At 47.8% G+C, this 26,607-nt stretch overlaps 1 protein-coding gene across 2 annotated transcripts; it reads left to right on the top strand.

Annotated features, from left to right (window-relative positions):
• Positions 1-8,719: 8,719 nt before the first annotated feature.
• Positions 8,720-24,680, top strand: NOL7 (nucleolar protein 7). 2 transcript variants are annotated; one of them, XM_069960170.1, is made up of 8 exons: positions 8,723-8,894; positions 10,164-10,224; positions 13,579-13,637; positions 13,935-13,975; positions 18,638-18,689; positions 20,606-20,727; positions 23,702-23,779; positions 24,206-24,680. In XM_069960170.1, the coding sequence occupies exons 1-8, from the start codon at positions 8,776-8,778 to the stop codon at positions 24,268-24,270; spliced, it is 597 nt and encodes a 198-aa protein (XP_069816271.1). In that variant the 5' UTR covers positions 8,723-8,775; the 3' UTR covers positions 24,271-24,680. The 2 variants fall into 2 exon arrangements, with proteins under 2 accessions (XP_069816272.1, XP_069816271.1); XM_069960171.1 differs by lacking the exon at positions 20,606-20,727 and having other exon boundaries at positions 8,720-8,894; positions 24,206-24,294.
• The last annotated feature ends 1,927 nt before the right edge of the window (positions 24,681-26,607 follow it).

The following is a 26,607-nucleotide window of genomic DNA, read 5'->3' as shown; positions in this document are numbered from 1 at the left end:
GGCTTTAAGGACATTGCTTCTGCGCTATTATCAAGTCTACCAGCACATCTGGCACATGGGAACGTTTATGAGGTCTTTCCAGCGGCTTAACCCATTAGATTAACGTGCTATCTTTGGCCCACACACATTTAATATTGTCTAACCCCCTTATGTGTGGCTTAGATGGTGCACATTCGATATATACCTGTATAAACCTTGTCTGTGTCTTCTTTCCACTCTAAAATCACTTAATTTCCTTGGTAGACAGTGTGACCTAAAAGGGAAAAGTAAGTGACTGATCAGAGAGAACAACCCCTGTGAGTTACTGGACGGAACTGCACTGTAATCACATATATGGTGTGCAGAGTATATAGAGTGTGCTTGTGTACCATTCATATCTACCTCTATATAGGTAATTGTGTATTGGGGGGGGGGGGCGCGGCACTGGCCTTTGTATAGTGGATGTTAATTAGTAATCATATGGTAGTATTCGTCACTATGTGATTGCATGGTAGTGGTCATGGTATGGTGATATGTCTCTTTATATACTTGTATTTTTGGTGCTGGTTTACTGGATTTGGCTAGTGACAGTGTGGTGGTAATATGATATAAATCCTTCTCTAGTTCTTGATTGGTGGCCCCCAAGATTGGTTTCGTTGGTGGTCCCAGGCAGTGGCGGATTAAATGTACCCTGGGCCCCGGGCTGTCCACCCAACCTGCCCCCCCCCCCCCCCCAGTCAATTCGCCCATATTATAATCCGCTACTGCGCCCCCCCCCCCCCCCACTGTCCCCAATAAACACTGCCTGCCTCCCCTCCCTGCTGGCCCCAATAAACATGTTTGCTCCCTTGCTGCTACCCCCAGTAAGCATTGTCCACCCCACCTCCGCTGCACCCCATAACCATATTGCCACCTCACCTGGTCCCCTGATGTTGCCCCCCCAGGGTCACAGCAGCACAGAGGATGTCAGGAGAAGAGGGTGCTGATCTTATAGGAGAGGTCACAGCAGCACAGAGGATGTCAGGAGAGGAGGGTGCTGATCTATAGGGGAGGTCCCAGCAGCACAGAAGATGTCAGGAGAAGAGGGTGCTAATCCTATAGGAGATGGTCCCCCTTTATAGATTGTCCCCCTCTTTCCCCCCTTATAGATGGTCCCCCTCTTTCCCACCTTATAGATGGTTCCCCCCTTATAGATGGTCCCCCTCTTTCCCCCTTTATAGATGGTCCCCCTCTTTCCCCTTTTATAGATGGTCCCCCTCTTTCCCCCCTTATAGATGGTCCCCCTCTTTCCCCCCTTATAAATGGTCCCCCTCTTTCCCCCCTTATAAATGGTCCCCCTCTTCTCCCCTTTATACATGGTCCCCCTCTTCTCCCCTTTATACATGGTCCCCCTCTTTCCCCCTCTATAGATGGTCCCCCCTTTCCCCCTCTATAGATGGTCCCCCTCTTTTCCCCCCTTATAGATGGTCCCCCTCTTTTCCCCCTTTATAGATGGTCCTCCTCTTTCCCCCCTTATAGATGGTCCCCCTCTATAGATGGTCCCCCTCTTTCCCCCTCTATAGATGGTCCCCCTCTTTCCCCCTCTATAGATGGTCCCCCTCTTTCCCCCTCTATAGATGGTCCCCCTCTTTCCCCCTTTATAGATGGTCTCCCTCTTTCTCCCCTTATAGATGGTCCCCCCTCTTTCCCCTGTATAGATGGTACCCCCAGTAAGCATTGTCCACCCCACCTCCGCTGCACCCCATAAACATATTGCCACCTCACTTGGTCCCCTGATGTTGCCCCCCCCCCCCAGGGTCACAGCAGCACAGAGGATGTCAGGAGAGGAGGGTGCTGATCTATAGGGGAGGTCCCAGCAGCACAGAGGATGTCAGGAGAGGAGGGTGCTAATCCTATAGGAGATGGTCCCCCTTTATAGATGGTCTCCCTCTTTCCCCCTCTATAGATTGTCCCCCTCTTTCCCCCTCTATAGATGGTCCCCCTCTTTCCCCCTCTATAGATTGTCCCCCTCTTTCCCCCCTTATAGATGGTCCCCCTCTTTCCCCCTTTATAGATGGTCCCCCTCTTTCCCCCTTTATACATGGTCCCCCTCTTTCCCCCCTTATAGATGGTCCCCCTCTTCTCCCCTTTATACATGGTCCCCCTCTTTCCCCCCTTATAGATGGTCCCCCTCTTTCCCCCCTTATAGATGGTCCCCCTCTTCCCTCTTTCCCCCTTATAGATGGTCCCCCTCTTCCCTCTTCTCCCCTTTATAGATGGTCCCCCTCTTTCCCCCTTTATAGATGGTCCCCCCTCTTTCCCCCTCTATAGATGGCCCCCCTCTTTCCCACTTTATAGATGGTCCCCCTCTTTCCCTCCTTATAGATGGTCCCCCTCTTTCCCCCCTTATAGATGGTCCCCCTCTTTCCCCCCTCATAGATGGTCCCCCTCTTTCCCCCCTTTATAGATTGTCCTCCTCTTTCCCCTTTATAGATGGTCTCCCTCTTTCCCCCTCTATAGATGGTCCCCCTCTATAGATGGTCCCCCTCTTTCCCCCTCTATAGATGGTCCCCCTCTATAGATGGTCCCCCTCTTTCCCCCTCTATAGATGGTCCCCCTCTTTTTCCCCCTTATAGATGGTCCCCCTCTTTCCCCCTCTATAGATTGTCCCCCTCTTTCCCCCCTTATAGATGGTCCCCCTCTATAGATGGTCCCCCTCTTTCCCCCTCTATAGATGGTCCCCCTCTTTTCCCCCCCTTATAGATGGTCCCCCTCTTTTCCCCCCTTATAGATGGTCCCCCTCTTTCCCCCTCTATAGATGGTCCCCCTTTTTCCCCCTTTATAGATAGTCCCCCTCTTTCCCCCTTTATAGATGGTCCCCCTCTTTCCCCTGTATAGATGGTCCCCCTCTTTCCCCCCTTTATAGATGGTCCCCCTCTTTCCCCCCTTTATAGATGGTCCCCCTCTCCCCCCTCCCTTATAGATGGTCCCCCTCTTTCCCCCCTTATAGATGGCCCCCCTCTTTCCCCCTTTATAGATGGTCCCCCTCTTTCCCCCCTTTATAGATGGTCCCCCTCTTTCCCCCCTTTTTAGATGGTCCACCTCTTTCCCCCCTTTATAGATGGTCCCCCTCTCCCCCCTCTCTTATAGATGGTCCCCCTCTTTCCCCCCTCCCTTATAGATGGTCCCCCTCTTTCCCCCCTCCCTTATAGATGGTCCCCCTCTCCCCCCACCCTTATAGATGGTCCCCCTCTCCCCCCACCCTTATAGATGGTCCCCCTCTCCCCCCACCCTTATAGATGGTTCCCCTCTCCCCCCACCCTTATAGATGGTCCCCCTCTCCCCCCACCCTTATAGATGGTCCCCCTCTCCCCCCACCCTTATAGATGGTCCCCCTCTTTCCTCCTTTATAGATGGCCCCCTCTTTCCCCCCTTTATAGATGGTCCCCCTCTTTCCCCTGTATAGATGGTCCCCCTCTTTCCCCCCTTTATAGATGGTCCCCCTCTCCCCCCTCCCTTATAGATGGTCCCCCTCTTTCCCCCCTCCCTTATAGATGGTCCCCCTCTTTCCCCCCTTATAGATGGTCCCCCTCTTTCCCCCTTTATAGATGGTCCCCCTCTTTCCCCCCTTTATAGGTGGTCCCCCTCTTTCCCCCCTTTATAGATGGTCCCCCTCTCCCCCCTCCCTTATAGATGGTCCCCCTCTTTCCCCCCTCCCTTATAGATGGTCCCCCTCTTTCCCCCCTTTATAGATGGTCCCCTCTCCCCCCACCCTTATAGATGGTCCCTTTCTTCCCCCACCCTTATAGATGGTTCCTCTCTCCCCCCACCCTTATAGATGGTCCCCCTCTCCCCCCACCCTTATAGATGGTCCCCCTCTCCCCCCCACCCTTATAGATGGTCCCCCTCTCCCCCCACCCTTATAGATGGTCCCCCTCTCCCCCCACCCTTATAAATGGTCCCCCTCTTTCCCCCTTTATAGATGGTCCCCCCTCTTTCCCCCTCTATAGATGGCCCCCCTCTTTCCCACTTTATAGATGGTCCCCCTCTTTCCCCCCTTATAGATGGTCCCCCTCTTTCCCCCCTTATAGATGGTCCCCCTCTTTCCCCCCTTTATAGATTGTCCTCCTCTTTCCCCTTTATAGATGGTCTCCCTCTTTCCCCCTCTATAGATGGTCCCCCTCTATAGATGGTCCCCCTCTTTCCCCCTCTATAGATGGTCCCCCTCTTTCCCCCTCTATAGATGGTCCCCCTCTTTCCCCCTCTATAGATGGTCCCCCTCTTTTCCCCCCTTATAGATGGTCCCCCTCTTTCCCCCCCTATAGATGGTCCCCCTCTTTCCCCCCTTATAGATGGTCCCCCTCTTTCCCCCTCTATAGATGGTCCCCCTCTTTCCCCCCTTATAGATGGTCCCCTTCTATAGATGGTCCCCCTCTTTCCCCCTCTATAGATGGTCCCTCTCTTTCCCCCTCTATAGATGGTCCTCCTCTTTTCCCCCCTTATAGATGGTCCCCCTCTTTCCCCCCTTATAGATGGTCCCCCTCTTTCCCCCTCTATAGATGGTCCCCCTTTTTCCCCCTTTATAGATAGTCCCCCTTTTTCCCTTTTTATAGATAGTCCCCCTCTTTCCCCCTTTATAGATGGTCCCCCTCTTTCCCCCCTTTATAGATGATCCCCCTCTTTCCCCTGTATAGATGGTCCCCCTCTTTCCCCCCTTTATAGATGGTCCCCCTCTTTCCCCCCTTTATAGATGGTCCCCCTCTCCCCCCTCCCTTATAGATGGTCCCCCTCTCCCCCCTTCCTTATAGATGGTCCCCCTCTTTCCCCCCTTATAGATGGCCCCCCTCTTTCCCCCCTTTATAGATGGTCCCCCTCTTTCCCCCCTTTTTAGATGGTCCCCCTCTTTCCCCCCTTTATAGATGGTCCCCCTCTCCCCCTCCCTTATAGATGGTCCCCCTCTTTCCCCCCTCCCTTATAGATGGTCCCCCTCTTTCCCCCCTCCCTTATAGATGGTCCCCCTCTCCCCCCACCCTTATAGATGGTCCCCCTCTCCCCCCACCCTTATAGATGGTCCCCCTCTCCCCCCACCCTTATAGATGGTCCCCCTCTTTCCCCCTTTATAGATGGCCCCCTCTTTCCCCCCTTTATTGATGGTCCCCCTCTTTCCCCTGTATAGATGGTCCCCCTCTTTCCCCCCTTTATAGATGGTCCCCCTCTCCCCCCTCCCTTATAGATGGTCCCCCTCTCCCCCCTCCCTTATAGATGGTCCCCCTCTTTCCCCCCTTATAGATGGTCCCCCTCTTTCCCCCTTTATAGATGGTCCCCCTCTTTCCCCCCTTTATAGATGGTCCCCCTCTCCCCCCTCCCTTATAGATGGTCCCCCTCTTTCCCCCCTCCCTTATAGATGGTCCCCCTGTTTCCCCCCTTTATAGATGGTCCCCCTCTCCCCCACCCTTATAGATGGTCCCCCTCTCCCCCCACCCTTATAGATGGTCCCCCTCTCCCCCCACCCTTATAGATGGTCCCCCTCTCCCCCCTCCCTTATAGATGGTCCCCCTCTCCCCCCACCCTTATAGATGGTCCCCCTCTCCCCCCCACCCTTATAGATGGTCCCCCTCTCCCCCCACCCTTATAGATGGTCCACCTCTCCCCCCACCCTTATAGATGGTCCCCCTCTCCCCCCACCCTTATAGATGGTCCCCCTCTCCCCCCACCCTTATAGATGGTCCCCCTCTCCCCCCACCCTTATAGATGGTCCCCCTCTCCCCCCACCCTTATAGATGGTCCCCCTCTCCCCCCACCCTTATAGATGGTCCCCCTCTTTCCCCCTTTATAGATGGCCCCTCTTTCCCCCCTTTATAGATGGTCCCCCTCTTTCCCCCTTTATAGATAATCTCCCTCTTTCCCCCCTTTATAGATGGTCCCCCTCTTTCCCCCTTTATAGATGGTCCCCCCCTCTTCTCCCCTTTATAGATGGTCCCCCTCTTTCCCCCCTTTATAGATGGCCCCCCTCTCCCCCCTTCCTTATAGATGGTCCCCTTCTTTCCCCCCTTTATAGATGGCCCCCCTCCCTTATAGATGGTCTCCCTCTTTCCCCCCTTTATAGATGGTCCCCCTCTCCCCCCTCCCTTATTGAAGGTCCCCCTCTGCCCTCCCTTTTAGATGGTGTCCCCCTCTCCCCCCTCCCTTTATAGATGGTGTCCCCCTCTCCCCCCTCCCTTTATAGATGGTCCCCCTCTTTCCCCCCTTTATAGATGGTCCCCCTCTTCTCACCTTTATAGATGCCCCCCCAGTCAGTAAATAACACAAAAATAACAAAATACAACTCACCTACCCCGCGTTCCCCCGTCGATCCTCTCTCCTTCTGCTGCCTCCGGCTGATGTGCAGCTAACAGAGCGTCTCTAACGTGCGCTCCCAGTACCGGAAGTCAGGGCCCCAGGCGGCACTAGGAGCTGTGTGATGCGCGCGCTGCCGGGGAGAGGACGGGACACCCCCGGCAGCCGCGCATCAGCCGGAGGCAGCCGGAGATTCTTGTGACCACAAGCGAAACAATGCTTGCGGTCACAAGAGTACAGTGGCGAGGGGAAGGGGGCCTCCCGGGCGGCATTATAATGTGGGTGGCCGCCCAAACCGCCCACATTATAATCCGCCACTGGTCCCAGGTACCCCAGTCCCACCAATGAAGAACCAGTGAGAAACGACGTGTCAGTCAGTGTTAGTGCAGGTTCCAAAGCTGGGGGCCCACCGGAGGATTCTCCAGTCCTCTGGTGGGCCAGTCCAACACTGGCTGGGACCCCTGCAGGGATAGAGGATAACTAGGTGATTAGTGAGGGTCCGATTTGCTGTTACCCCTCCATGATAGAAGATAACTAGGTGATTGGCGATGGTATGACTGCTGGGACCTCCACAGAATAGGGGATACCTAAGTAATTAGTGAGGTTCCGACTGCTGGGACCCCTGTAGGATAGAAGATAACTAGGTGATTGGCGATGGTGTGACTGCTGGGACCTCCACAGAATAGGGGATAACTAGGTGACTGGTGGGGGTATGACTGCTGGGACCTCCACAGAATAGAGGATAAGTAGGTGATAAGTGTGGGTCCGACTGCAGGGACCTTCAGGATAGAGGATAACTAGGTGATTAGTGAGTGTGTGACGGCTGGGACCCCTGTAGGGTAGAAGATAACTAGGTGATTGGCAGGGTGTGACTGCTAGGACCTCCACAGAATAGGGAATAAATAGGTGATTGGTGGGAGTATGACTGCTGGGACCTCCATAGAATAGAGAATATGTAGGGGATTAGTGTGGGTCCGACTGCAGGGACCTTCAGGATAGAGGATAACTAGGTGATTAGTGAGGGTCTGACTGCTGGGACCCCTGTAGGATAGAAGATAACTAGGTGTTTGGTGATGGTGTTACTGCTGGGACCTCCACAGAATAGGGGATAACTAGGTGATTGGTGGGGGTATAACTGCTGGGACCTCCACAGAATAGGGGATAACTAGGTGATTAGTGGGGGTATAACTGCTGGGACCTCCACAGAATAGGGGATAACTAGGTGATTAGTGAGGGTATAACTGCTGGGACCTCCACAGAATAGAGGATAAGTAGGTGATTAGTGAGGGTATAACTGCTGGGACCTCCACAGAATAGAGGATAAGTAGGTGATTAGTGTGGGTCCGACTGCAGGGACCTTCAGAATAGAGGATAACTAGGTGATTAGTGAGGGTCTGACTGCTGGGACCAGTGTCGGACTGGGGTATCTGGGGCCAACCAATGAAGAACCAGTGAGAAACGACATGTCAGTCAGTGTTAGTGCAGGTTCTAAAGCTGGGGGGCCCAGTCCGACACTGGCTGTGACCCCTGCAGGATAGAGGAGAACCAGGTGAATTGTAGGGGTCTGACTGCTGGGACCCCTGCAGGATAGGGAATAAGCAGGCGATTGGTGAGGAAAGGTTTTATGCTTCTCTTTCTGTATAATCCATTTCTGGCTTTTACCACCTTTTCTACAGCAGTATTTGGAGCTCCCCCGGCCGTGACTATGGGGGCTGCAGCGCACATGTCCCTCTTAGCTCTGACCATAAGTTGGGAGGTATGACTCACCTGTCACGCACTGTCTCTAACCTTTGCAGTGACATTACCCAGTAGACTGTAATCCCTCGTGGGCAGGGTCCTCTCCCCCCATGTACCAGTCCGCCATTTACCTCATTCATGTAATGGGTTTAGATCTTGTAATGTTCTGTCTGTCACCTCCTATCGCTTGTACAGAGCTCTGGGATCAAGTGCGCTTTAAAAATACTAATTATTATTATGGCTTTGTGAAACCTGAAGCTGCTGCTGGGCTCAATACATTTTATGTTACCATAGAATAGAATGTATGGCCCCATTCCTGGCCTTCTCAATGTCCACACTTTCTGTGCAGTTGTGTGTCTGTAAAGCAAGTTGTAGGACAGCATATGTTACCTTCAGGGCCCTGCATGCATCTATACATTGCAATTCAGTTCTGTTATAACATAAGTTAATGAGAACTGGATTTTGCAGGGCGGCATCCAGTAGATCTCCCCCAGAGTGTATTAGAAAGCTGCAGTATATACTGTTAGGTGCTATGAAGCCATATGTTGCGTTTTGCTGACACACTGACTAATTATTAGGTATGAATAGGAGTCCGCACCCAGAACATTATCCTGCTCTAATCATACAGTGACTGCTCCTCCGGGGCAGCAGAGGGCGCTCTAGCGCTCAGTGTTACACCGGTCACCAGGTTGTTGGTGTGCGCAGTTCCTCTTCCGCTGGTCAGCTGACTAGCAGTGGAGAAGCATGACTCCCGAGCACGAACTAGAGAGTGAAGACGATGAAGCCCCCGAAGAGGTGACGTTCCAGAGCGCTAAAACCCGGGCGCAGGAAAATGCACGGGCGAGACGGGAGGCGGCCATCAGGTAACACAGGGGAGAGGGACGTCACGTGATCCTCTCCGGGCCCGCGTGCTGTGGATCCTGCAGCATCCTCTATCTGTGATGTCCTCCTTATAATCGCCTCCACGTGAGGGAACAGCAGTGGCTGCAGGATATACCCTCATGTTATTAGTACAGACTGGATTGTAACCCAGAGGCTTTTACTGTTGGGAACGACTAATAAGGTAATGGTGCGTTTACACAGACAGATTTATCTGACAGATTTTTGAAGCCAAAGCCAGGAACAGACTATAAACAGGGATCAGGTCATAAAGGAAAGACTCTTTCTCCTCTCCTCTTTTCAGATCCATTCCTGGTCTTGGCTTCAGAAATCTGTCAGATAAATCTGTCTGTGTGAACACACCATCAGTTTGGTTCCCTATATTCTGGGATGAATTCCCCATCCTCATTCCTGCCTTCCCTATACACATTGGTGAGAAGAGCTAAATTTCTACTTTCTAATCTAAAAAAGAGCTAATAAGATTCAATTTACCCCAGATTATAGGGAAGCATTCATGACCTTATTATTATCATCATCCCCCACCATATTGGTCATTATGTACATATACTAGGTCACCGGATGTTATTTTTGTTTATTTTGGCTGTTAATTTCTTTGAACTCTTTATCTTAAAGGGGTACTCCGGGCTGGGGGGCTTTTTTTGGCTATGACCGGGAGGAGGTGGATGAGGGCAATGACGTCCCCTTACCTCCCTGGTTCCAGCGCTGTGTCCCGGATCCCACTGCTCTGGTCTACGCTGCCCTGCCGCTTCCTGGTCTCTGCAGGGGCTTGAGATGTGACGGTTCAAGTCCGCTCAGCCAGTCAGTGGCAGAGGTGGGATGCCGAAAAATCCCCCCAGCCCGAGTACCCCTTTAACGATGATAATGCTAGGTTTTAAGGGTTGGATACAATAAGAGTATTACTGGGGCTTTTTGGTTTACCCTATACTGTCCATCCAAGGGTATATTTTGTGTATTTCTATACCCAGAGTTGGTCACCTGACTTCAGCAGTTGTCACTGGATATATATATAAATATATATATATCTTAGAGTGAATGCTGCACAAGTTATTTGTATACATTACCAGAGACCTCCTTTAATTGCAATTGACTAAAATCATGATTTTGCGGGTGACTTTTAGTTCTTTTTAGTTTGTCTTTTGTATAGTCCGGACATATCTAATGTTCTGCTCTTGGTCATTTGTGTCTTTAAAGTCTTAGTTACTGGTTGTTTCTTTCTGACATCCTATTACCAGAGAGAAGGCTTTACTGAAGGAGAAGAGGAAGCGTAAGGAAGAGCTGTTTAAAGAACAAAAGGTACCATGTGTTTTCTCTTCTATCAGGCTGAATATATGATACTGTATTACATTCATACAGTGTATAGACATTGTAAGGTCTTCAGATCTGTGCATAGACGTCATTTGGAGCCTTTATTGCATGTCCCATCAGGGCTCCAGATGGCGACCAAAATGGTCGCCAATGCGACTAATATTTTGCAAATGGCGCCCAGATTTATTAATCTGGGCGCCATTTGCGACTGGCCCCGGCGGCGGCGCGCTGTCTCTTTAAGTCCGGGTCCCCGGCTGATGCGCGGCTGCCGGGGGTGTCCCATCCTATCCCCGGCAGCGCGGCGCATCAGTGAGCTGCCTGGGGCCCTGACTTCCGGCACAGGAAGCGCGCGTCAGAGACGCTTCCTGTGTCAGAAGTCACAGCCCCGGCGTACAGGGAGCTCACTGACGCGCCGCGCTGCCGGGGATAGGACGGGACACCCCCGGCAGCCGCACATCAGCCGGGGACAGCGTCCGAAGAAGAAGAGGATCGCCGGGGGAGCGGGTTGTCAGGTGAGTTTGTGTGTTTATTTTTTTTAAATACTGCTTAGCATAGAGGAAAGGGGGGGCATCTATAATGGGGGGAGAGGGGGGGCATCTATAATGGGGGGAAAAGAAGGGGGGCATCTATAATGGGGGGGAAGAGAAGGGGGGGCATCTATAATGGGGGGAGAAGAGGGGCCATGTTCAAGGGGGGGAGAGGGGGCTATCTATAAGGGGAGGGGGTATCTATAAGGGGGGGAGAAGAGGGGGCATCTATAATGGGGAGGAGGAGGGGGCATCTATAATGGGGGTAGAGGGGGTCATCTATAAGGGGAGGGGGTATCTATAAGGGGGGAGAAGAGGGGGCATCTATAATGGGGGGGAGGAGGGGGCATCTATAATGGGGGGGAGGAGGGGGCATCTATAATGGGGGTAGAGGGGGTCATCTATAAGGGGAGGGGGTATCTACAAGGGGGGGAGAAGAGGGGGCATCTATAATGGGGGGGGGGAGAGGGGGCATCTATAATGGGGGGGAGAGGGGGCATCTATAATGGGGGGGGAGAGGGGGCATCTATAATGGGGGGGAGAGGGGGCATCTATAATGGGGGGGAGAGGGGGCATCTATAATGGGGGGGAGAGGGGGCATCTATAATGGGGGGGGGAGGGGGCATCTATAATGGGGAGGGGGCCATCTATAAGTGTAGGGCAAACTGGCTGCAGACACTGGGAGATAGATATATGCACAATTATTATTATCAGGGCCCCTCAGGTGTCTGTATTGTAGGGGGTCACTTGCATTAGTCACTAGGTGAGAGATATATCTATCTATATACTCATCTTGTGGGGGGGGTCACTATGGCTGCAGTCATAAGTCTAGCTCAGTATGTATAGACTGTTGCAAGCTTTTAAAGGGAACCTGTCACCCCCGGTGCCGGGGTGACAGGCTCCCAACCCCCCGTTAGAGCCCCCTATACTCACCTCATCCCGCCGGGTCCCGCTTCTGAAGATGGTCGGGTCACGGAGATCTCAGCCGCTGCAGCCCGGCGCGCACACTGAGAGATGAGTCCAACTCTCATAGAGAATGACGGAGTGCTGGACTCTCCTGTCATTCTCTGAGCGTTGGACTCATCTCTCAGCGCACGCCGGGCTGCAGCGGCTGAGATCTCTGTGACCCGACCATCTTCAGAAGCGGGATCCGGCGCGATGAGGTGAGTATAGGGGGCTCTAACGGGGGGTTGGGAGCCTGTCACCCTGGCACGGGGGTCAACAGGTTCCCTTTAAGTTCAAGTTCAGAAGAGTAAGCCTCATTAAAAGGCTAGCCAAGTGAAGCTGAAGTACTGAGTCAGACTGTATATGGTTGTCAAGTTGCAAGTTTCCATGTTGAACGTTTTTAAACTAAGAAAGGATCTAAAGGAGGAGGCTGCCGTGGCCTCTGCACACAGTAAGTCCCATTTAACATAACATTAATTTTACATGGTTTAAAATGTTGGCGACCAAATATTCTATTTGGCGCCTAAATTTTTCAGGTTAGGAGCCAATGGCTCCTAGGTAAATTTTTTAGTCTGGAGCCCTGCCCATTCTATTTGACAATAAGAACGGTGATACATACAGTGCTGTATATGCAGTGCTCTCCTCATAGAGAAACATTGCCCCTCTAGTCCTTGGATGTTGCCTCTCTGCAGCCAGCCAGCATACTGCTCTGTACTGAGCTGTTTGGGGTCATGAACCCCATACAGCTGTGTACAGAAGGGTTCCTTCTCCTTCCAGACAAGTTCTGGCCTGGCTTATCCTCAGTCATATATTAAAGCTTAAAATGTCTCTAAAAGGAAAACTACATCTAAAATGTGGCACCTTTCAAACAGAGCCAGCAATGCTTCTTGGTTTCTGCTACCTCCCACCAGGTGTAAGTAGAGCCTTAACAAAAAGTCACAAGGAATCAGCATTTGCAAGTGAACCGGAAACACATTGATGTAATCCTGGAGTAGACAAAGTGATGTACCTTTTGATTTTATGGGTCACTCAATAAAGAGGAAATTTTTTGTTCACTTGCAAATGCTCATCCCTTGTGACTTTTTAGATTATTTGAAACATGCAGTTGGAATAGCGGATTGTGTGTAGCTGTACCACAGAAACAGTAACGTATCTGTTTAGTCTTGTCCTGCTGTTCATGCATTCTGACAGGATTTGGTCACAACTAAAAGACACTGGGGCAGATTTATTAAAACTGTCTCAGGGATATGTCAAAACTTTTGATTGATAGGGGTCCCACTGCGGAGTACCCCACCCATGATCTCTGTCTAGACAGCCTTTTATTCCCGGCTTGTTCTTATTGGGGAGGGTCCCTGGTGACTCCCTCACTGATCAAAACTTTTGACATGGCAATAGTGTTTTTTTGTTGTTTTGTGTCGACAGGTACTTTTTTAAGGTTGCTGCTTAGCTGATAATACATTACATTGTCCTACAATAACTTGTGCTTTTCTGCTGTAGATACAGATGCCAGGTATCACAGATGTTTACTATCTTATTTCACACTGTTTAGCATTATCATTAACAGTGTGAGGGGTATGGGCTAAGTGTCTGTGCCATGCTGTGTACCCACATATGGCTTCATTTTTTTGTGCATTATCTTCACATATGCCATATCTACTGTAGATTTTATGCTGCGGATCTGCTGTACAGTGTTTCTGCACCAAAACTAATCATTGTATGTAAAATCTGCTGCAGATCCACATGTGTGCCTGTCTCAGCTCCATCAGATACAGAATTACCATGTGAGATCAGAGAGCAGGTCATTGTATATTATTGGCTCATCATTAGTATAAGCTCTCGGTTCATGTACAGATACATTTTCTTGTTTTAGAAAAAGAAGTTACTCCCAGATGACATCCTCCAGAGCATCAGCGCTCATCCAGAAAAACGGTACATTTTGAATGGGGGGCAACATGGGTATCAGCTTTTACACTGCAATAGAATGGGAATGTAAGGGAAGGGTAATTGGCTCCATTGTTTCAAGGTAATGCTGCACCTCTCATTGAACATCCAAGTACACTGCTGAAAAGCTAAAGCAGCATATTTTACATATAGTTAGCAAAGGTTTTGCTATAAGCAGTTTATCAGGTGAGAAAAGCTGGTGGAAATATTGCTTTTTGCTTTTACTTAAGCTTCGTAAACTCTTGACTGTTATTTCTGAAGCAATGATTCTCTTTTTTTTCTAAGGGAGGAACCAAGTAAACAGCACGAAGACCTGAATACAACAGGTACTTATTTACTGCATTCAGATGTGCTGCTAGCGTGCCATCCAGTCGAAACATCAACAGAACTGAAAGGTTTATTGCAAATTTAAACCATTTTCAGAGGACAAATGGCGCCTACAGGCACCCTATAAGTGTTCAGAAGCTTTACTTCCCAGGGAATTGAGGATGAAACAATGAACATTAAGCAGGAGATAGGATAGTTTTTTACTGTATGTCTAAGTCTGGGTGTGAAGATGAGATGGTGTCAGAGCAAACAATACAGCTGTCCAACTCCTCATCAATAAGGGATTTCCTGATACAGAAATTGAACATATTGCAAAATTAATGCACATTAGGGATAACTGTTTAGGTTGTACTAGATCAAGTGTATATAGTACAAACACATTTAGTAATGGCCAAGATGCAGCTGCTGTAGGCAAAACAGTGCTGGCACACCTTACCACTCCTTCCTCCTCCCTCTTCTTCATGAATAATCTATGCTGTCCGGCCTCCTGCTTGCTCAGCTCTCAGCCAGCGTCTCTAATTGCAGATCAGTTTTCTGTACGCAGTTATGCCTGAAAGAAACACTCAGATATTGTTGAATCTCTGAGCCCAAATGTGTTGGGGCTGTGGTCTAGGGGTAACTCACCTGTCTAGAGACCTGCCAGCAGTTCATTCTTTGGTCCCCTGATGGAAATGAAATATAGGTCTTCATTTTTTTATTCTTTTTTTCCTCATTATTCTATCCCTTTTAAGGCTATGTTCACACTCAGTATTTTTGCTCAGTATTTTGCAATCAAAACCATGAGTGGATTGAAAACACAGGAAGGCTATATTCACACACTGTTGAAATTGAGTGGCTGGCCGCCATTTAATGGCAAATAACGCCCTTTATTTCAAAACAACGGTGGTTGTTTTAAAATAACAGCAATTATTTGATATTGAATGGTGCCCATCCACTCAATTTCAACAGGGATTTGATCCAAAGAATGAACTGCTGGCAGGTCTCTAGACAGGATAGTTACCTCTAGACCACAACCCAAACCCATTTAGGCCCAGACATTCAACTTCATCTGAGTGTTTCTTTCAGACATAACCTGCCTACAGAGGACTGATCTGCAATCAGAGACACTGGCTGTCAGCTGAGTGAGCAGGAGGCCGGGCAGCATTGATTATTCATGAAGAGGGAGGAGCATGGCATTGTGAGGTGTGCCAGAGTGTGGCACAAACAACTCCTCTTTGACACTTCATTACAGTAGGAGACACATGACTTGTAGGACTCATCAAGTGAAATGTTTTTGCAAATACTTTAATTTAGCAAACTTGCCTCCTTCTCCTGTTATCCTCTTTATCACTACTTGACCTCTGCTCTGCAAGCAGTGTATACTATCTCATGTATGTATGAGAGAGAGGACAGATAGATATTACAGACAGGTAATACTGTAGACAGACAGAAGAGAGAGGACAAATGGGTGATACACAGACTTACTTATTTAAAAAAAACAGCAGGGGCGCAGGGAGGGTAGCAGAGGATCCTAGATGCTGCACTAAGAGGTTGAGGAGGACGCAAACTGACTATGCAGAGGTCACCACACCAAATGGGGAAAGACGGCCTGTGTTACAGATAATACCTAGTTGCCCCCACATACAGCTGACTGATTTATGTAATAACCTGTCTAGCACACAGTTCAGCAGGCCGTGTGTGGAGCGACTGAAGCTTTATCTATACAGGCTGTGCTTCCAAGTCACTGTGGTGATTTGGGACTCTGTGAGTCCCCCTTCCCCTTAACCCAAACTTAAAGGGGTATTCCAGGGAAAATTGATAAATTGGTAATGGAAAGGGTTAACCAAGGTTAACCCTTTCCTAATATACTTACCTGTCCTTTATTGCTCCCCCAAGGAGATCTGCGGTCCGGCCACGTGATCTTCCAGCTTACGACTCGTGGATCCTCTTCTTCTTCCGGTTCGTTGACGTCACCATACCCGGCCGGCGTGTGGCTCTCTGTCTTATTAGCGGCAGAGCACTGAACACTGACTGGCTTGGTAGCGTGTAGCCAATCAGGGTTTAGTGTTCTGCGTCTCCACACACACCAGTTACATCTGCAGGGCCGGCGTCAGCACGTCATTGTGAGGGGTCCCTGCGGGGTGCCATCCGACATCACTCTGCAGGACAGCGCCCCAAACTACCCCCCCCCCTCCCCCCCGTGTCAGCGATGCCGACCTGAGTCCCGGGAGGGGAAGGGATACGGCGGGCGGCATCGCTGACACGGAGGGGGGGGGAGGTCCTGCAGAGTGATGTCGGATGTCACACAACAGCACCCTGCAGGGACCCCTCACAGTGACCTGCTGTACAGTTAGCTGATTCCCCCCGGCCCCCCTCCCTGTGTAATCATTGTGATCCCCCTGGCCCCCCTCCCTGGATAATCATTGCGATCCTCCCCCGGCCCCCCTCCCTGTGTAATCATTGTGATCCCCCCGGCCCCCCTCCCTGTGTAATCATTCAGATACACAGATCACTCACCCCCGGTGTAATCATGCTGCAGCGGCGCTGGACCCGATCTCGGCGCCTTTTTCAAGCAGCTATCCTCAGCTGACAGGCGCTGTGTGTGAGGCAGGAGAGATTTCTTCCTTGCTCTGTACACAGCGCCTGTCAGCTGAGAATAGCTGTTTGAAAAAGGCGCCGAGATCGGGTCCAGCGCCGCTGCAGCATGATTACACCGGGGGTGAGTGATCTGTGTATCTGAATGATTACACAGGGAGGGGGGCCGGGGGGATCACAATGATAACACAGGGAGGGGGGCCGGGGGGAATCAGCTAACTGTACAGCAGGTCACTGTGAGGGGTCCCTGCAGGGTGCTGTTGTGTGACATCCCCCCCCCCCCCCCCCCCCCGTGTCAGCGATGCCGCCCGCCGTATCCCTTCCCCTCCCGGGACTCAGGTCGGCATCGCTGACACGGGGGTGGGGGGGTGGGGTGGTGTCCTGCAGAGTGATGTCGGATGGCACCCCGCAGGGACCCCTCACAATGACGTGCTGACGCCGGCCCTGCAGATGTAACTGGTGTGTGTGGAGACGCAGAACACTAAACCCTGATTGGCTACACGCTACCAAGCCAGTCAGGGTTCAGTGCTCTGCCGCTAATAAGACAGAGAGCCACACGCCGGCCGGGTATGGTGACGTCACCGAACCGGAAGAAGAAGAGGATCCACGAGTCGTAAGCTGGAAGATCACGTGGCCGGACCGCAGATCTCCTTGGGGGAGCAATAAAGGACAGGTAAGTATATTAGGAAAGGGTTAACCTTGGTTAACCCTTTCCATTACCAATTTATCAATTTTCCCTGGAATACCCCTTTAACTTGGACACAGTTGTTGTTCATATATAATCCAGGCTGCACTACCTGCTCCTTTGTGGTAGGTGGAGACAAAATTGAATTAAATTGTACGGCAGTGACTGGGTTAATTAATTCGATCTCCCAGCCCCTGTGTATATAATTAAAAATCAGTCTATGTAAGCATTAATCAATTTGTCTCCCTCCATTATTTATTCGACCCATTGGTCAGTTTCAAACAGTTGTCACAGACTAATTGGACCATAGTAGGACTTACACCAATATAATATAATTTTTAATCATAAAAATGTAAAGACTTTTTAAAGGACAACTCCGGCGGGACCCCCCCCCCCCCAAAAAAAAAAAACACAGACACACACAGACACCATACTCACCATCCCTCCGGTGACGATCGCCACTCCATTCGCCCACCGTCCGCCTCACCGTAACCTGCGTCCGCCGTCCAGCGATGTCTCCTTCTTCCGGGTCCATGAGAGAGAAAAGGCTCCCAGCGCGCTTGCGCACCGGCAGCCTTTTCATTGGCTGGAGCGCATCACATGGCTTCCAGCAAGCTCAGCCAATCAGGGCTGAGAAAGCTGGAAGCCATGTGATGCGCTCCAGCCAATGAAAAGGCTGCTGGTGCGCATGTGCACCAGCAGTTTTTTCTCTCCCATTCACTCTCAATGAAGACGCCGAGGAGGAAGAAGACCCGGACCACCCCCAGCTCTGACATCACCCGACACCAGAGAAGAGGACCGTGACGACCGTAATAGGTAATGTATATATTCTTTAACTTCCGGGGTGGGGGGTCGGAAAGTGGGGGAAGGGGGCCAGACCGGGTATTTAACCACATTACAAAGTTATATAACTTTGTAATGTGTGTTAAATAAGCCAAAAAAAAATTTCGCCGGAGTTGTCCTTTAAGTGTTATGATTTAAGAGTTAATTGGTATTGGTGAAAGTCCTACTATGGTCCTATTAGTCGGTGGCAATTGTGTAGCAGAGCAGTGGTCGGTAACAACCAATGGGAACCAACGGAAAGGAAAGGGCAGTATATCAGGAGAAGGGAGAGGTAGGCAGGTATTAAAGTATTGCAAAAATATTTAACTTGATAAGCCCTAAAGCAGGGATGGGGAACCTTCTTCCCTCCAGCTGTTGCAAAACTACAATTCCCATCATGCCTGGCTTTGGTTGTCCAGGCATGATGGGAATTGTAGTTTGCAACAGCTAGAGAGAAGAAGGTTCCCCCATGCCTGCCCTAAAGACTACAAGTGTGCCTAAATTAGATGGTAATACCCCTTTTAAAAGAAGGATCATGTGTATATAAATTAAATGGTAATTTTTTTTTTCTCATACACAGTTAATGAAGAAGTCGTGAAAAAACGTGCAAACAAGGTTGTTCCTCGAAAAAGGTACGTGTTTTATTCGAGATGTGCTTTAGAGCCTGTATATAGTTATCCTGGTGGGAAAGGTTCATTTCATACCAGCCCATGATTTATTTATTATTACATTGTTTTACGTGAGAGAGCCATGGAATTGTACTTGTCCTGAGTGTAACCAGAACAATGGGGCAGATAAATAAAGAGGGCGCCAGATTTATATAGCGACTCAGTTTGTTTGAGAATGTGGCACATCGTTAACCCCTTCCCGCAATAAGGGCTTAACTGTACGTCCTCATGCGGGTGGGGGAGTTCAGAACCGCCGCGATCCCAGGTGCTATCTGCGGCCTTGACCACGGCAATCAGCGGGCACGGTCCGATCGCCGTGCCTGCTAATTAGCATTTTAAATGCAGCTGTCAAAGCTGACAACTGCATTTAAAATGCTCCTTTGGCACTTCCCTGGTGTCTAGTATATCTATACTGCATAGATCTCTGAGAGATCAGTGTGGATATTCTAGAAGTGTAAAAAAGTAATTAAATGTTTCGTTATTAATAAATAATCCCCTCCCCTAAGAAGTATGAATCGCCCCCTTTCCCCATTTTATAAATAAAAATAATTAAATAAATAAACACATTTGTTATCGCCGCGCACGTAATCGCCTGAACTATTAAATTATCACATTCCTGATCTCGCACGGTAAACGGCGTAAGCAAAGTGCAAAACTGCGCATTTTGGGTCGCATCAAATCCAGAAAAATTGTAATAAAAAGGGATCAAAAAGTCGCATATGTGCAATCAAGGTACTGATAAAAAAAGAACACATCATGGCGCAAAAAATGCCACCTCACACAGCCCTACAGACCAAAGGATAAAAGCGCTATACGCCTGGGAGTGGAGTGATTTTAAAGGGGTAGTGCGGCGCTAAGAAATTATTCACAGAATAACACACATTACAAAGTTAAACAATTTTGTAAGTATGTTATGTCTGTGAATCGCCCCCTTCCCGTGTCCCACCACCCCCGCACGTGTACCCGGAAGTGTGGTGCATTATACATTACCTGATCAGTGTCGAGCATGTCCGCCATTTTGTGCCAGGACGTCATCTTCGGACGGCCGAACCGCTCCGACCGTCCCTAGTGCCGGCCGCCTTCTGCAGCATCATCAAATGCTCAGCCGCGATTGGCTGAGCATAACTGTGCTCAGCCAATCGCGGCTGAGCATCTGATGACGCTGCAGAAGCTCCAGTCCCTTTATTGGTACTCGGGTACAAAAACCTTACACAAACTGAGAACAGGAGGGATGCTGCTTATGAGAGAAAAAGTGGCCATTTCCCCCCCCCCCCCCCCCCCTAAGGATGGATAACCCCTTTACACTCTCTGTAAATTTAGACCATTTTTAGTTTGGCTACTTTCACACAACAAATACGACAACACGGCATGGCATTGCATTAATTTATTAGCCCTTTATTCATAAAGCGCTAACTTATTTGACAGCACTTTACATTGCTCAAATCAGTCCCTGTCCTAACTGGAGCTCACAGTCTTCCAAATACCAAGTAATCTGCGGAGGAGTGCCACACAAACTAAGGGAGAATTTTTAAGGAAGCAGTGCTAACCACGAACCACCGCGGCTTTTAAGCGATGTTCCTTTTTTGCAAAGTCACTGCCACTTTCCACTAAACCAGCCCCCCCCCCCTTGTTACGAAGAAAATGTGTCTTATCATATTAAAAATGTGGTGCAAGTTATGTAAGCAATTTTGATGCTTAGTTGGATCATTGAGCAGCAGAATGTTATCATAATTCACAATAGGTGTGCAAGTGTTTAGTCTGGATAGATAAGTGTGGTTGCTGTGGTCATATGTATGTGTGGCAATGTAAAACTCGTCTAATAGTATAAGCCTGACATATTACCTGTAGTGTCCTGATCATTTTTTTCCCCTCTGGCTTAGGTTGCAAATTAACTACCAAGTAGTACAATTAGACGATTACAGTAAAAGAGATTTACTGCAGCAAAGAGCAAAATCTTTTCTCCGGGGAAAGTTATACGGGAAGACCAAGAACAGGACAACAGGTGACTAATGTGCAGACTTCTATAGCTTTCATCTATATTTAAGTTTGCATTGACATATTGAAACTTCTCGAGAAGAGTACCCCCTTACCTAGACCACATTTTTTATGATTAGTTTTCAGTCCACTATACATTTCCTGTCACGGACAGAGGTGGCAGCAGAGAGCACTATGTCAGACTCGAAATAATACACCATTTCCTGCAGGACATTCAGAAGCTGATAAGTACTGGAGGACTTGAGATTTTTAAATGGAAGTCATTTGCAACTCTGTATAACTTTCTGGCATCAGTTGATTTGTAAAAAATATTTGTTCTCCAGTGTACTCCTTTAAGTTTAAGTGGTCCAGGAAAGACCAATGTATCATGAAACTGAGGTTATTGTAACTTGAAGGGCCACTGTACATGTGCCCTTTCAGTTTCTCCAACGGGCGTGGCTTAGAATATCTGTGCCCTAACTTTGCACCACCCCTCCGTCCCTCCTCCCCACCCTCTTCATCATTAGGAATGCCACTGAAACATTTTCTCCTGTCTGCACAGGTGCCTTAACGATCCAGCCCATGTGCCGGGCTGCCACAGGTGGGGAATAGGAGACAATCTGCCTGGAGCATTCCTAATGATGAGGAGGGTGGGGAGGAGGGACAGAGAGGGTGTGCCAGCCTAATGCATACACAATCTAGGCCACGCCCGTTGGGCACAGGGCTGCAAGTTTAAAAGTAGTTTTTTTAGGACAATAACTGCATTATCTGCCGAACGGACCCCAGGACAGATCTTGGATTAAAAGCAGCTATCCGAAGGTACAAGTGGTTGGGGGGGGGGGGGGCTCAGATTGTGGGTACAGAGTCACTTTAAGAGCAGGTGAAAACTACCCACTCAGACAATTACTGGGCCAAGTGGGCAGTTAAAGAATTAAAGAATGTATACATTACCTATTAGGGTACAAACCCACACACCGTATACGCAGCAAATACGCAGCAGTTTGATGGTGAAGATTTGATGCGGTGTTCAGTTATTTAGATCTAATCTGCTGCGTATTTGCTGCGTATCGCAGCAGTAAATACGCTGTGTATACGGTGTGTGGGTTTATACCCTTACGGTCGTCACGGTCCTCTTCTCCCGGGCGGCATCTGGTGACTGGTGACGTCAGAGCTGGGGAGCGGTCCGGGTCTTCTTCCTCTTCGGCGTCTTCATTGAGAGTGAATGGGAGAGAAAAGGCTGCTGGTGCACATGCGCACCAGCAGCCTTTTCATTGGCTGGAGCGCATCACATGGCTTCCAGCTTGCTCAGCCCTCCTTTTCTCTCTCATGGACCCCGAAGCAAGAGACATCGCTGGACGGCGGACGCAGGTGACGGTGAAGTGGACGGCGGGCGAATGGAGTGGCGATCGTCACCGGAGGGATGGTGAGTATGGTGTCTGTGTGTGTCTGTTTTTTTTTTTTTTGGGGGGGGGGGGAATCCCGCCGGAGTTGTCCTTTAATGTCAATGACCTATTTGTGCTCAGCTGACAGCATTCATATTTGACTCCTTTTTTATCATGTGCAGTTGTATGTTAGTAATCATTGGGGATGGACATGTTCAGACATATCTGGTGTCACTTAAAATCCCACGCTGTTGGTTAATACTTATAGATATTAGTCTATCGATCGGAGACACTGTTGTGTAGATTACCTGTGTTTTCAAGGTGGTTCTATGCAAACTTTCATTATTTGGCAGAGGAAAACACTTTCATTGGTGTGTGTTGCTGCCCTGTTGACTACAGAGGCATATATTTATCAAGCTGTTTGATATCCACACTGCCTGGGTTATTCCATAGCAACCAATCGCATCTCTGGTTTCATTTTACCAGAGCTTGTTAAGATGTTAAACCTGATTGTGATTGGTTGCTGTGAGATAAACCAGTCAGCTTGATGAATCTGGCCCAGAGTATTTAAAGTGTACCTGTCATTTGTAAAAAACAAAGTTAAGGAGAACAAGAGCCGGCTGCATAGACTTACAATATGAGCCAAACTTTTTTTTTTTTTTCTTCTAACACAGAGCGGGAGTGTACCGCACTGCAGCATGTTCTCTTCCGCTCATTCTCCTGATCGGTATGGGTCTGAACACACAGCTGTACCTATCAAAACTTTTGACATATCTCTATGACATTAAAAGCAGAGAAATAGCCAGCACTTGACTAACGTGCAAGTGTAAGGACTAGCCACATATACTACCTTGGTCATACACATGATAAAAACCTGTTCTAAAGTTGTTGTTTTTTGCCAAGTTCTTAGCAAATAGGGACATTCTATTTGCTTATTCTACCGCACATTCTAATGCTGCGGATGGCTGCGGCCTTTTTTTCTGTTTTTGTGTCTTTATGACATGTCAATACATTTTACAAAGGACAGGTACACTTTAAGGCTGGGTTCACACTACGTATATTTGAGGCTGTATATTTGAGGCTGTATAGCAACCAAAACCAGGAGTGGATTAAAAACACAGAAAGGCTATGATCACATAATGTTGTAATTGAGTGGATGGCCGCCATTTAATGGCAAATATTTGCTGTTATTTTAAAACAATGGCTGTTATATTGAAGTAATGGCAGTTATTTACTGTTATATGGCGGCCATCCACTCAATTTCAACATTGTGTGAACAGATCCTTTCTGTGTTTTCAATCCACTCCTGGTTTTGGTTGCTATGAGGACCTGACAAGAGGACCAAATACTGCCTGAAATATACGTAGTGTGAACCCAGCCTAAAGATGCAATCTTTAAAAAACAAAATTACCTACATGCCAACATTTGTATTCGAAAAAAAAAAAAAAAACCTATGTAGTCTGAGCTGAGTCCATCACTGATGTACAGTACATGAAGAAGAGACTGTGGTGCTCCTACATTTGACTGCATTTCCGACTGGCGTGATTCTGTTGTAGGAGTGGTTATTCTATTAGCAATAGACATATGTTATTACATTTCCTTTTATTTTTGTTTTTACAGCTTCAGAATTTTTGTCACTATCAAGGAAAAGGGGTGTCGTAAAAAAACCAGCAGTTCAGTTTATGGGTAACACTTGGGGTATGTATAAAATACTTACTTGCTGTATCCTCTGGAGGTTAAAACGGAAGCTGGAGAAATCTGCCCAAATTGATTTTCTTGCTATCCAAGCACTCTCTCCTATTTTTCTGTGAGCTATTTGGAAATTTTGTTTCTAAACAGGTACAGAACTTTTGTCTGTAGCAATGCTTATTACTATTGACATTCAGCACATCATGATACTCAGTGTACCCCTGATTCAGGCCAGTACTTCTGTCCATATGAAAGTACTAAATGCTGATAGGCTTCCTTATTATAATAGTCTATGATTTACTTAGAAATACAGTAACACCTGAGAGGAATCCACTAACATGCAGCCTTCTGATATGATGGCATTTGTCAGTTCAAGATCATTTGTGTTTCCTATTAGTTTAGCCATTGACCAATAATAATTCTTTATTTCTGCAGATGAAGAGACAAAGCAGAAAGCAACAAAGTTCAAACTCCAATGGGCGGACAAAAAGAAACTTTGATCATTCTCGGAATTAGAAATTTGTCTTTGAAATGTAGTTTTTCTTCCTACCTGTGATGTGGTCTGATGTTATCTGTAACATAGATTTCTATTGTATACACACAGCTATATTAGACTGTGTATGTTGGACTGTTTCATTAGTGAGAAGTCTACGTTCTACAGACAGCACACAACTTCCAGATGGACAAGTATCCGAAAATGTGCAACTGGGAACATGAACCTGCTTTTATTTAAGGATAAAGCGTTTTGGGTTGAAATTTAATTCTTTCCACACAATGAATGATGAAACAATGAATCCACTGTCTCTTCCAGCTGCTTGTTTTTGTGTATTCTATTATAACACTTTTATACTGTAACATTCACCAGGTCATATCCTCTGTTCCTACTTATTAAAGGTATGTGTGAGCTCTGCTTACATGTATTGGAGGTGAATTACTGAATCATCTTTCTGAATGGAGGTTAACTGTTGTGTGAAAGGTTTACTTGTGTCTGCCAATAGGACGGCTGCCTCCCGCTGACCTCTCAGAAGACACTGGAGATAAGCAGTTAAGCACAGCATAGCAGATGGACTGCTGAAGGCAGATCACATACTTATATTTTTTTTCTTGCTCAATCTACAGGCAAAGGATTTTGTTTGGGCTGTCAGCCAGATTTGCAGTAAGCAGCTTGAATTGTGTCTTGCTGCACTAATAATTCTGTGCTGCAGTATGTGTTCAGTGCAAAACACCACTCTACTAAAAGAATGTGGCAACCTCATAAGTTATAACTGATTGAGAATGATACCGTGAATACTGACAGCAACCTGTTACCTGTACTGAAAGTAGGCGACACCTGCTACATATATTATGGCTAGAATATATTTGCATTTCTGCATGGAAAAAAAAAAAACACGTATACTAAAACCTTATTCCCATGCTCTGTGTTTCACAGACAACACAGACGTGGAAGGCCTGTAGTAGAATCCACCCCTCTCCCCCGCGTGGCTGCTTCATTACAGAGCTGCGCATTTTTATACAGTTTCCCTGCTCCCAGCATCATGTTGGAGATGCTTCCGTGAAGGTGGGGGAAGGGCAATTCCACACCAGGCCTTCCACGTCCGTGCAACAGAGAACATGGGAATAAGGCCTAAAACATTCAACACAGCTGACCACTGAACAGAGTCACCAAATAATCAGGGATATAAATATTCATAGTGAGGACCACTGCTGAAAAGCATTTATGAGTAAGTGCAATCAATAGGGTCTCACAAAAGCCTCTGAGGGATTTCTGCAACTCCCATTCATTTCAATAAAAAGTGGTGATCCATGATGATTGAGAACAGGTTAGGACTTGCTTATTGTTTGTATCATTGGGGTTCCACTTGCCAAATTTCTTTTTACATTTTTTTTCATCATGGAAAAATAACAGCAACTTCTTGCTGTAGTACTTGTGGGTTTTTGTTGTTGCATTTGTTCAATGGTGTTTTTCTCATTACAAGGTATGTAATTGTTTTCCATCAAGGATTTCTATATGAATGAGAGAGAAAATGCAATACCCATGACACTGACCCATGCTACATGATTTTTAGAGAAAGGTTATCTCATTTATTAAACATACTTGGAAGAAATGCCCCTGGGATGTCTTTTCTATTACACCATACCAGGCTGAGTCAGTTGTTGTAAAAGGCATCTTACATCATTGGTTAGAAAAGGCTGTTCCCTCCATAGTGTAAGTGGAGGATTTACTAAGATATCTTCTACTCATTGGCTAAATTGTATCCCTCCATAATGAAGCACTAAAGTGTTACTGTTGTTATAACTTTCTAAATCAACAGTAGATGTGATATGAGGCAAGTTTGCAATTTACACTCAATTTTTTTTTTTTTTTATTTATGAAAAACACTGCACTTCCTGTTTTCTGACACTTTTTTTCCCCTCAAAAAACAGGACGTCATGGGTATCCCAGGCCATCTGAGCGCTCACAGAGAGAAGGCAGTCATGTGATTGATGGACACGCTGGGCCGTGACTCTCTGTACTGGCCAGAATTCCTGTGTTTAGTCTGTTTTTTTACAACCAGCACAAGTCAGAAAATCTGCCTTCAGGAGACTGGACCTGGATATAAGTTCACCTTTGTTTTACAGCATAACAACAAAAAAATGAATGTATATTGCAAACTTGTTTTATATCACTTCTAGTGTTGATTTAAATTTTAAAAATTATAACGACAGGGACACTTTAAATCTCTGTACTGCTGTACTGACACAGCCATGTCATTACAGCAGCAGAGGGTTTGAGCTGTTGTGGAGCTCACTGTATCATAATTAATTATAATGTAGGAAGCCAAGAGTTAGGTTTGTGG

The sequence above is a fragment of the Dendropsophus ebraccatus genome, chromosome 2 (genome assembly GCF_027789765.1).
Source record: "Dendropsophus ebraccatus isolate aDenEbr1 chromosome 2, aDenEbr1.pat, whole genome shotgun sequence".
NCBI classification, from domain to species: Eukaryota; Metazoa; Chordata; class Amphibia; order Anura; family Hylidae; genus Dendropsophus; species Dendropsophus ebraccatus.
This window is presented reverse-complemented; position numbering and strand designations above follow the sequence as displayed.

What these genes read in the sequence shown, in the direction of transcription:
- NOL7 (XM_069960170.1), top strand. Translation starts at nt 8,776, where the DNA reads ATGACTCCCGAGCACGAACTAGAGAGTGAAGACGATGAAGCCCCCGAA. An exon ending in AGCTGTTTAAAGAACAAAAG is followed by an intron (nt 10,225 to 13,578) that starts GTACCATGTGTT and finishes TTCTTGTTTTAG; the next exon opens with AAAAAGAAGTTACTCCCAGA. An exon ending in GACCAAGAACAGGACAACAG is followed by an intron (nt 20,728 to 23,701) that starts GTGACTAATGTG and finishes TTGTTTTTACAG; the next exon opens with CTTCAGAATTTTTGTCACTA.